Source organism: Taeniopygia guttata, chromosome Z (genome assembly GCF_048771995.1).
Source record: "Taeniopygia guttata chromosome Z, bTaeGut7.mat, whole genome shotgun sequence".
Taxonomy (NCBI): Eukaryota; Metazoa; Chordata; class Aves; order Passeriformes; family Estrildidae; genus Taeniopygia; species Taeniopygia guttata.
In genome coordinates, this window is record NC_133063.1 from 15,931,004 (window position 1) to 15,942,845 (window position 11,842).

The 11,842-nt window shown below is 48.9% G+C and overlaps 1 protein-coding gene across 1 annotated transcript; it reads left to right on the forward strand.

Annotated features, from left to right (window-relative positions):
* Positions 1-461: 461 nt before the first annotated feature.
* On the forward strand, positions 462-2,734 carry LOC140681986 (inositol 1,4,5-trisphosphate receptor-interacting protein-like 1). The gene has a single exon (XM_072922812.1). It carries the CDS (start codon positions 462-464, stop codon positions 2,019-2,021), a length of 1,560 nt encoding a protein of 519 aa, XP_072778913.1. The 3' UTR covers positions 2,022-2,734.
* The last annotated feature ends 9,108 nt before the right edge of the window (positions 2,735-11,842 follow it).

An 11,842-nucleotide genomic window follows, 5' to 3' on the forward strand; every position in this document is an offset into this window, starting at 1 on the left:
AGGGAGGAGTTGGCTGAGGGGACAAAGGGTGGGGTTGGCTGGTCTGTGATGCGCTCTGGCACCTGTGACATCACAGGGGACGTGTCACAGAGGGGGAAGCAATAAAAGGCCCCAGCAGGTCAACGCTGGCCCTCTATTGCTTGGGCAAGCGGTGAGTACACACACGGCGGGGAGGCTGGGCTGGGGACAAGGGCTGGGGCAGAAACGCTGCAACCGGGGCTGGCTTCTCCCCCTGCAGGCAGGGACAGCCCCTCATGGGAGAGCCTTGGGCAGGCCACAGGGCTGCTGCTGCTGCTGCTGCAGCTCCAGGGGCACTGGGATAGCCCTTGCTGCCTGCCAGCTGTCTGGGGCCCTGTCCTTCCTGCGCCCAGAACCCTGAGCATCCTGTCCTCCCTGCAGCAAGCAGTAGTTCCCGCCCTCCCTTCCCCACTCAAGGCCTTCTCTCCCTCCTCCTGCAGACCATGGATCCAGTCGTGTTCCTGTTCGCGCTCTTGCAAGGTCTCATCCAGTACCCGCCGCCCGTGGGTGATGGTTTGGATGAGGAAACACATTGGCGCATGGAAGCGCGTGCAAAGTACTTGGAATGGGAGAGGCTTCGGCTGGAGCAGCAGGTGGAGCAGCTCTCCCAGAAGAAGATGCCACACTTGCAGCTCTTAGCTGTTGCTGTGCTCCTGGCCCTGGTCTTGGTGCTGTGGATTATTGGGTGGAAAAGCAGCCTGAGGAGAGAGGAGAATGAAGAAGAAAACCATGGTGCAAATGAAGAGGAAGTTGGCAATGTTGCTGGAAATGAAGATGACAATGATGGAAATGATGTTGTCAATGGGGCTGCACTTGCAGAAAACAACAATGACAATGATGTTGCAAATGTAGTCCAAGAAGAAGAAGACAATGTTGACGATCGTGTTGGACAAGATATAATGGAGCGCATAGAGGGGCCTGTAGAGGACCTGCAGAGAGTCTGTGAGTGGATAACTGACCTGATGGACGATTATACAATTTACTTTGGGCATGTCTTGTTTGACAGTTTCTACCCAGTCCTGCACCGACCCATCGGGGTGGGCAGTGCCTTTGAAGGTTGGAGTCCCTGGGAGCAGGATGTCGTGTACCGTGTGCTCATACCCATGACTCCTCCCCGAGGCCACAGCTTCCACCTGGAGCTGGACGGTGAGGGGCAGAGGCACGTGAGGAACTTCCGTGTCCGCGTGCAGCTGGAGTGCACCTGCACGAGGCAGCAGCAGGGTGAGAACATGCTGTGCTTCCTGCACAACCCCGAGGAGGAGCTGAGGAGCAATCAGGATCCCAGCCTCCTAGACACCCTGTGCACCGACTCCTACCTGGACGTGCAGAAAACTGCCCGCTGGTTCCAGCAACTGGTGAAAGCAATCATGCCACCTTTGCCTCAGTTACAAAACCGGAATTTAATCCCGCTGCCCTCCACACACTCCTGCCAATTCAAGGCGATCAGTGGCGGAGAAAGCTTCAGGATTGAGATCCTGTTCGGGGTGCGGAGAGGTGGCTCTGACATATTCGTGAGCAGCCAGCCTAGGGAAACACGCACCCCAAGCAGTCTATGGCCTGAGACTTATGCTGTGGCAGAGGTGAAGTTCTTCATGCACATTGCCAGGAAGGCCCCCCCCGACAGTTTGCACCTGAGATGTCTGCAGCTTTTCTGCCGCCTTCTGCTGGGCACAGGCTTTTCCAACTACACCCTGAAGACCATCGTCATGCATCTCCTGAACGGTCTCCCCGTGTCACAATGGCGCAGGAAGTATTTCTTGCAGCGCATGCGAGATATCAGTGTGAACCTGCGCTGCTCTCTGGAGGAGAAATGCCTTAACCACTTTATCATAGGCAACAAGAGATTGCCTCAGGAGATTAGCTTGCCCCTGGACATTGCAGCAGCTGAGCCACCCAATCTCTTCCATCAGCTGGCACGGTGTCCAGCTGCCCACTCTCAGGCGATGAGCGAGTACCAGGATATTCGGCGTCAGCTCGCAAGTGTGCTGCTCATTGGCTCATGAAAGAGGTGATCATGCGTACAGCTGTGCTTGTGGGCTTCACAGGCAGTAGCAGAAAACTACCTCACGTCCCCGAGGAAAAGAGAGGGGAAGGAACGTGGGATACAGAAAGAGAAGATATAAAGCTTCTGCGCAGCAGCACTCTGCCATCAGCAGCAGCAACAGTGTTGTTATGAACAAAAAAAGCAAATTTAAACTTTTGGGCAATGTTGTTAACAATGTCTGTATAAAAAGGGTTGTTGTTGATACAAGTAACAAGTTATAATTGGATATGTAGTTAACAGGCTGTGGTGCAGGCTTGGATGTTGCGGCTACAAAGTAAGGTGATTAGTTGTATTACGCTGTGGCAGAGGCTGAGTTCTTCAAGTACATTGCCAGGCAGGCCCCCCCTGACAGCTCGCACCTCAAATGCCTTCAGTTCTTCTCCCATCTTGTTCTGGGCTTCAGCTTCTCCACCTACACCATGAAGACCATTGTCATGCACCTGCTCATTGCCATGCCCGTGTCATCGTGGAGCAGGGGACATCTCCGGGAGCGACTGACGGATATCAGGGACAGCCTGCATATATGTTTGTGACAAAAATGCCTCCAGCACTTCATTGTGGGTAACCGGAGGTTTCCTCAGGACATCAATTTACCCCCAGATGTAAGAATGGGTAGGACATACAATCTCTTCCATCACCTGGCGCAGCAGCCGGCTGCCCACACCCAGGCAATGCGGGATTACCGGGTGCTGCGCAAGACGTTCAAAAGGATCGCTCTCGGAGAGGATGACTGAAGGAAGGGCAGGAGCCATGGCCAAGTGCACAGAGCAGTGCTTGTGCTGCTCGCAGCTGGCAGCAGACAACCACCTCCTAGCACAAATTTGGTGCTAAGGAGAAGAGGATGCGTGCAAAGGCTCTGGAGAAGGTCCAACAGCCTCTGCTGGCACCTCAGAAAGTGGACTGCCACGGGAGGGTTTATTCTACTTCTTTGTATCATTTCACTTTCCAAAAAAGGCACCCAGCTGTCATTGAGCCCTGCTCTACATGCTGAACTAAAGTCTCCAAACCACACCTGCAATATGCAGTTCTTCCCAGCCTTTGAGGAGAGCTAAAATTTCAAGCATGAAAAAAGTGGGAATCTGGGACAGAAAAAGAAAACTAGAAATGGGGCAAAAAAGAATATGAGGAAAAACTGGCACTGGTGACCCGGGATGAGTCAATGGATGGAGCCTCTCCATGTCCCTGGAAGAGACACCTTTATGTCAACATTAGACCACGTGTGTTGGAGCTGACATGAAATTTTATCTATAGCAGAATCAAGGTTTTTGTTTCATAGATAGATCTATTGTGTATGCCTGTTATATACTATAAAGTTTATGAATTATCATATCTACTAGTAAAATACGATAAATCAAAACAATATAGTAACATAAATAATATCAAAATATGAAATATGGAGTTACATCAGGATAAAAAGTGATTTTAAAGAGTTGCATATGTAATTTCGTTTAAATAGTAACAGTAGAAGACATATTTATTGTCAGTGTCTGTTGTGACACATATTGTTGCTCATAGTCCCTTTATGTCTGGAAGGTTTTTCATAAAATAGATATATTTATTACATATATAGCATACATATGATATATACTTGCTGTATACATTAAATATGAATATAACTCTGTAATATATATTCTATATCATATGCCTATCATAGATTACACGCGTGATATAAATTTTATACAGATGTAAAGCCATATCCAGTCTTGCTATCTGTTGCAACCCATATTCCCGCTCTAGAGTTAATGCATTTATAAGTAGCAAACTGGAAAACGCTTTGCTCTGGTGTCAATAAAAGGCAATTTGTGCAGAATCTGGAGTGTGCAAGACTTTATTGATGTCAGCCAGGCCTATAGTAGTGGTAAATGTCACGGGCTGTGAATCTGGGCTCATGAGCATGACTCCTTGAACTCAACCAAACTCAGAGTGGTGAATTATCTCTAGCCGAAATTAAGCCAAGCCACCCCCAGCCCCTCTGATCACAGAATCCCAGAATGCCTTGGCTTGGAAGGGTGCTTAGAAATTGTCTTGTCCCAGCCCTGCTGCCAAGGGCAGGGACACCTTCCGCTAGGCCAGGTTGCTCCAAGGCCCATCCAAGCTGGCCTGGAACACAGCCAGGGATGGGGCAGCCACAGCTCCTGTGGGCAGCGTGGGCCAGAGGCTCAGCAGCCTCAGAGAGCAGAAGTCCTTGCACAGCTCCAGCCTAAGGCTGCCCTCTGTCAGTGGGAAGCCACTGGCCCTGGCGCTGTCCCTCCAGGCCCTTGCCAACAGCCCCTGTGCCGGTCTCTCACGGCTCCCGTGCAGGGACCCAAAGGCCGCAGGAGGGTGCCCCTGGAGAAGCCCTTGGAGAGCGCAGGGGCCAGGAATGCCGCCATGAGGGCAGCAAGCAGGGCCTGGCCTGCCTGTCCCTGCGGGAGGGCACAGGGCGGGCGCTGAGGCCCTGCCAGCTGGAGCTGGGAGCTCTGCAGCGCGGCCGGCAGAGAGCCGTGGGCTCCCGCAGCTCTGCAGCCCTCACGGCTGAGGCAGCTGCCCGGGCACAGCCGGCCGGGGACACGCGGCCCGCCCGGGGCCACCCGCAGGGGGACCCTGCTCTGGGGCCAGCCCAGGCCGCAGCAGGGAGCACCCCAAGGGGCAGTGCCCGGGCAGGGAACGGCTCTGCCCGGGGACAGGGCTCCGGGAGCAGGGCAGCAGGGCCGGAGGTGCCGGGCACAGAGAGCGAGGGACACAGTGGTGTAGTAACAGCCTGGCTGCCTTGGGGCCTACACAACAGGCTGACAGGGCACAGACAGGCAGAAACTCCCATCCTCTTTGCATCCTGGGGCCAGACTGTGCCTGGATGCATCCTGAGACCTACCCTGACTCAGGTGCAGCACCTCATACTTGATCTTTTTAAACCACATGAGACTGCTATGGTTCCACTCCTCAAGCACATCACATCTCTTTAGTAGTCATTCCATTCTTCAGGTGTGTCAGCTGCTGCTTGGTGACATCAGCAAACCTGCTGAGGATACCTCTGTGTACAGGATTAATGAAGATATTAATAGACATTGCTCAGAGAACAGAACTTTGAGGTCCATCCTGACTCTTAGCTGTTGATCTCTGGAAGCACCATGCATGCAATTTCTTATCCATCCAACAGTCCAGGCACCAAATCCACCTCTCTCAAATTTAGGGAGAATGTTTTGGGGATCATGTCAAAGGCTTTACGGTAGTCCAGATAAACGACACCTGTAGCCTTCCCCTTGTCCCTTCGTGTACTCGATCCATCATTGAAGGCCACTGGGTAGGTCGGGCAAGACTCACTCTCGGCTGTCCCAAATCACCTCCCTGTTCTCCATGTGCCTTAGCATAGCTTCAAGGAGGATGTGTTCCGTGATCTTCCGAGGCACTGACATGAGGCTGATGGGTTGGTCATTTCCAGAGTGTTCCTTTCTACCCTTTTTTAGAATGGGTGTAGTGGGTTCACCTTGGCTGAATGCCAGGTGGTCACTAAGCCACTCCATCACACTCCCTTTCCTAGTGTGACAGGGGAGAGAACATAAAATGGAAAACAAGTAGTCAGTTGAGATAAGGCTGTTAATTGAAGTGAAAAAATTGAGTTTGTGCATGCAGAAGTAAAGGAGAGAAAACATTTATTCTCTACTTCTCATAGACGAGCAATGTTCAGCCACTTCCCGGGAAGCAGCAATTTCTCTATTCTCTTGTCTTCTTGTTCCCTATGAGATACTGGGCCTATTGTACCACACACCTTAACGGAGCAGAGTGATACTTCATAAAGAGAGATCTGTTCTGCTTAGAAACCCAGCCATGAGTGGCCTCTAGCTGGAGCCAGAGGTTTATGTATTCCACTCTGGCCCTGGAGAATCATAACAAGTGAATGGCTGCGGACGCACTTCCCCTCTCCAGAACATCAGTCTTCCCTTGTTAAAGCACCCTGAGCAGGGGAAGAGGGAAACAACCATTTCCAACTGTTTGGCTAGCCCAAATCATACGCACTGATGAATAAAGGATGGGAATTGCTCACAAAGTACTTGCTGACTTTCTCTACTCCCCTCTAGCAGCAGTTTCTTTAGTATGGTGACTTCTTCTTTTGTGAGGGTGATGCAAAAGGGAAGTAAACAAGCAGAGCCAGCAATCAGACTGCAAGTTAGGTCACTGCAAAGAAAAGGGGTTAATCTTTCACTCAGAGCAAGAAAGGGTTAGATAAAAACATGCCTGTGTGGAGTGTGGAATGCTGCAACAGGTCCCAAAGCAGTGGTGGCAAAGGCCTGAGCACAGGAAAGGGTCTGGTGATTAAGTCTGATGAGGAGCAGCTGAGGGAGCTGGAGGGGCTGAGAATGGAGAAGAGGAGGCTCAGGGGGGCTTTCTTGTTCTCTACAACTCCCTGACAGAAGTGTGGAGCCACACCCCAGGTGGGGGTCAGGCTCTGCTCCCAGGAAACAAGGGAGAGGACAAGAGGAAATGGCCTCAACTTCTGTCGGGGGGGGGCTTAGATTGGGTATTAAGGACAAATTTCTCCTCTGAAAAGGTTGTTAAGAGTTGTCATGGCTGCCCGTGGAATTAATGATATTGTCATGTCTGGAGACTCTTATGGAATGTGTGGATGTGGCACCTGGGGACATGGTTTCAAAGTCGACTTGTCAATGTCAGGTTTGTGGGTGGACTCTCTACAATCTTAGAGATCTTTTTCAACCTAAACAAGTCCATACTACTGCGATGGGAAGCCACTTTTAACCCAAGGAGTATTTGGTAATGTCATTTCATAAAGTCATTAAAAGGAACTTCACTCTAGTGCTCGAACTTATGCAGCTGCTTTTCTCTTTACTCTCCTCATCTTCACTTCTACCTTCAGCCTCGGAACAGGAGAATTGGCTTTGGTGGGACCAGTGGTAGTGGGAAAGCCTCATGCCAGGGGGTTGTAGGTTGGTTTATTTCTGCCAAGGTTGGAGCTGCATCCAGAAAACGCTGTGATCCCTCCAGTCCTTATTGACACTCTTTGACTGCTCTGAGGTGAGTTGCAGGCTGCAAGAGATGCTGGTCAACCTGAGATGTCTGCAGCTTTTCTGCCGCCTTCTGCTGGGCACAAGCTTTTCCACCTACAACCTGAAGACCATCGTCATGCATCTCCTGAACGGTCTCCCCGTGTCACAATGGTGCAGGAGGTATTTCTTGCGGCACCTGCGAGATATCAGTGTGAACCTGCGCTGCTCTCTGGAGGAGAAATGCCTTAACCACTTTATCATAGGCAACAAGAGATTGCCTCAGGAGATTAGCTTGCCCCTGGACATTGCAGCAGCTGAGCCACCCAATCTCTTCCATCAGCTGGCACGGTATCCAGCTGCCCACTCTCAGGCGATGAGCGAGTACCAGGATGTTCGGCGTCAGCTCGCAAGTGTGCTGCTCAATGGCTGCTGAAAGAGGTGATCATGCGTACAGCTGTGCTTGTGGGCTTCACAGGCAGTAGCAGAAAACCACCTCACGTCCCCGAGGAAAAGAGAGGGGAATGTGGGATACAGAAAGAGAAGATATAAAGCTTCTGCGCAGCAGCACTCTGCCATCATCAGCAGCTACAGTGTTGTTATGAACAAAAAATAAAAATTTAAACTTTTGGGCAATGTTGTTAACAATGTCTGTATAAAAAGGGTTGTTGTTGATACAAGTAACAAGTTATAATTGGATAAGTAGTTAACAGGCTGTGGTGCAGGCTTGGATGTTGTGGCTACAAAGTAAGGTGATTAGTTGTATTAGAGATCAATACTGTTGTATACACCTGAAAGGGGACTGGAACCAGGGAGGAAATGCCAATCTTTGTGGAGGGGGGGCAGAGAAGCTTCTAGAAGTATAACATCGTAGAGCACAGCCACAGCTTGGATTAAGACTGGAGGAGAGACCAGCCAATAAGAAGCAAGAATCTCAAAATGATTGCACCAGCTTATGGGCCAATCAGCAACAGAAAAAGAAACCGATCACAGCACGGATCCTGAGCGCCCCAGTAAGGGAAGAAGAGAGAGACTTTAAAAGGCCTGGGGTGTGTGACACCCAGGTCTTTGCTTGGAGCTGGTATCCTTAGAAATGCCCCTAGGTGTACAATTACTAAATTGTTGAAACAGTCTCCAGACTAGCTGGAGGCTTTGGCTTCCAGTTGTTCTGTCTGTAATAAACAGGCTTACTTGTTTGTAATTAACTGGCCTGCTTTTTTTTGTTACTTTGCAGTTTTCGTTGTAAGCCTGTCCATAACAGGGTTGTCTTGGCAGTCTCCCCAGCACAGCATCCAGAGATGACTACCGTGTGGAGGCCCAGAGAAGCTGACTTCCATTGCAGGGCGGATTGTGGTGATGGACTCCCCTTGCCCCTGGCTGCACTACAATCTGAGAAACCCTCATTAGGCCTAAGCCTTGACAAACTCCATTTATATTAAGCTCCTTTTGAATGTATCAGAAACATTATTTGTTCCCAGGAACTAACAGGTGTCTAATTAGTGCAATTTTTTTTCTTTTTTTTTTAATGAACAGCCTTGGAAAATTATTTTTCTTTGCTGATTTATTTTTCTTTGCTGACTTTTTTTGACTAAGAACCCAAGTGGAATAATATTCTTGTTGACAAACCTTCAAACAAAGTTACAGAGAAAAGACCTGAATGATGGAACATTCCTATGACTAAATCCCACTCTGTTGCAACTGTAAAGTGTCCAAAGGGAGACCTTTTGAGCTCTTGATTCTCAGAATATAAGGGAGCAATGAGTGAGTCTCTAACATTGATAATTGTATGGCAGTGGAGCCAACCAGGAACTGTTGGTAATAGCCAAGGACTGCTGGTATTAAAATGCTGTGAGAAAGACCAAGATATGGCTGGAGAAGGGGGGCCAGGCGGAAATAGGGCAGCACTTTTCAGTGAGAAAGAGCCACAGCACAGTACAGCATAAGCACAAGAATAAGGCCAAGAAGAGAGCGTGGACTATAGAGTAGGATTAAGACCCTCAAAAAGCACCAAAGCCCTCTGCCCCATGTCCAGGAAGGCCTGAAAGAAAAGACTGTACATGGTAATTAATTGACATAGAAAGTGGGAAACCTGTGTTTAGGGCAGAGAAACCTGTCGATAAAAAGGTAACCCCCAAGCCTGGAAAGTGCCCTCAGGACCCTGGACATCTCATAGACCAGACCAGCACAGCTGGATTGATGCTGAACTCAGGATTATTGCCGGGATTGGCACTGCAGCCAGGATTGACATTCCATTAACTGGATCAACACTGGAACCAGGACGGGTGTTCTTTTTTTGTCTCTCTTTTCTTCTTTGTCTTTTTCTTTCTCTCTTTCTTTAATTCATCTCTCCCTCTTTTTCTTCTCTTCCCTTTAACCCTACCCCTTTATCCACAACCCACTGCCTTGTGCTCATGTCAGGGGACTAGCATATTGATTTCCAAGCCCAGTGGGTAGTTAGGTAATAAAGTTTTCTGATTGTGGACCCCCTGACTTTTGTTACTCATTTGGATCGCAAATCTTCAGCGCTTCCTTCCCCTTAAGCATGGGTCGTCACACTTCAGCGGCTACGAAGATGGCTTTCATCCCCCTTTCCTCTAACACTGTCACAGCCAGGGTGACCATTTTAGATGGACCCAGAAATTCTTGCTGGCAGCTGCAGCTGGTCAGGGACCATGCAAGAGGCATCGCTAAGATTCCTCCTTGTGTTCACTGGGGTCTGTATGGAGGAGCTACTCATCCTTAGACACTGCCTGGGCAAAATCTGACACAGACCCGAGCATGCAGGACATGGAGAAGGCACTGCTCAATCAGCAGGGGGAATTGCTGCCACACCTTTCCTCTAGAGTAAAAGCACACTTGGACACTGTCTGCCATCCCTTTTGTGAGACAATCTATTCCCTCTGTGAGCTTCACTCAGTCTCTAAGGGATCACTGAGCCAGGATGATGACACTGGTGGATAATGCTCTAAGGAATGAAAGGAAATCTCTTGATCAGTCACACAAAGTCATACTCATGGTGCACCTCAACTTCTTAGCTGCAAATGGAGACATCATAGGGAAGAGCTGAACAAGCCCAGAAAATTCTGGAAGTACACACTGAAAGTAGCTTTTTGACATGGGTACTGTGGGAGCCAACTAGGAAAAGTGCCCTCCTAGACCTGGAGTTTGTCTGTAGAGATGTTCTTGTGGGTGAAGTGGTGATTGATGCTGTCTTGGGCACAGTAATCAAGAAGTGCTTGAGTAAAAAAAATCTTAGGTGTTATGGAAAAAACTGTCCGCAGAGCTACTCCCAAGGGTTGTAGGAGAGCAAGCTCAGGAACTAATTAAGAAGGGCCCCTGAGCATGTAGTTTGAAGGGCATTGATGTCCACAAATGCTAGTCCTTTTTATTAGAAACACTCCTATAAGAGCACAAGTCTGATGAAAGAGGGCTGAGGGAAGTGGGGTGTGGAGGCTGGTGGGCCAAGAGGGAAAGAATCCACAGCACTCCCCTGGAGGGAAAACCTCTCAAGCCATACCCACTTAGGTTGAGGATAAAGGCTTCTCCCAGCATGCCTTGTTGTGACATGCAGATTTAATGTATCCCATTGGCCCTTCCCTCTCACTCCACCCCTGTGCCCTCATCCCGTTGGCCCTAGTGTTCTGTCCCGCCCCTCAAGATCCCTGTGTAAATCCCTGCTTTCCCAGCCTGAGTGGCTCTTTGTCCCTGGACCATCTCAAGGAAGAAGCTCAATAAAGGCTCACCTTGGAAGTCCCCACAAAGACCCCGTCTCTTCTTCTGCGTCGCCCGGATCATAAAAGAGCTGAAATCACCCGGTGTGAGCAAAGACGGCGAGGTGTTTTGTGAGGCTTCTTCAGAAAGGTCATGGCACGCAGAACACTGCCCGCTGCAATAGTGGGGGTGTTTAGCAGAGAGAAAAAGCGCCTCAGAGGGACCTTACAGTTCCCTACAGCTCCCTGAAGGGAGGTTGTAGCCGGGTGGGGATTGATTTCTTCTCCCAGGTGTGGCAGGGCATCTCATTCTGCTCAAGAGCTGATCTGTGGTTTGTTACCTGGACAGGTAATTCAAACAGGAATAACAGTCTTGCAGTGAATTCTTTTGCCACTGTGGGGCTAACAGTGGGCTGGCATCTCCCAGCTGCCAAGAAACATCTTACTGTTAAAGTGAGAGCTGGAAAGACAAGCTGGATTTCTCACTGACAGGCACCTCACTTTATAACTCTAAAAAGCCATACCAAACTTTCACAAAGCAGAAATTTTCTATACATTTCTCTGGAAATGTGTGGTGTTTCTCTTGTGGACAAGGACACTTGTTTTGCAATTACTGCTGAGGAGGTTAAGTGAAAGACATCCAAATAATTATCATCATCATCACTGTGGTGTGTAAGATTTGACTCCTGTTTCTTTGACAAGCTTTCCTATAGATACCTTCATGTTGTACATTGTTTGTTATGGTTTAATCTACGTCTAGTACCTTTTAGTTTTATACTGAGTAGTAAGTAACTCCGAGATCTTTCATCTATTATCTCTTGTTTATTTAATAAATAATTCATTTTATAAATAGATTTGATCTTTAGAACTTGCGGGCCAGAGTGATTTCTTAAACATGAACTGTTGACAAAATCTTTGGCTAACAATGGGCATGTCTGAACATCCCACTTGTCCAGTGACACAAGGAAACAAGCAATAAGAACAAGGAAAATGACCTCACGTTGCATCAGATATAGATGTTTAGATTGGATTTTAGAAAAACTGCTTTCATCAAAAGTACTATCAAGTGTGGAAAGTGGCTGCCTAGGGAAATA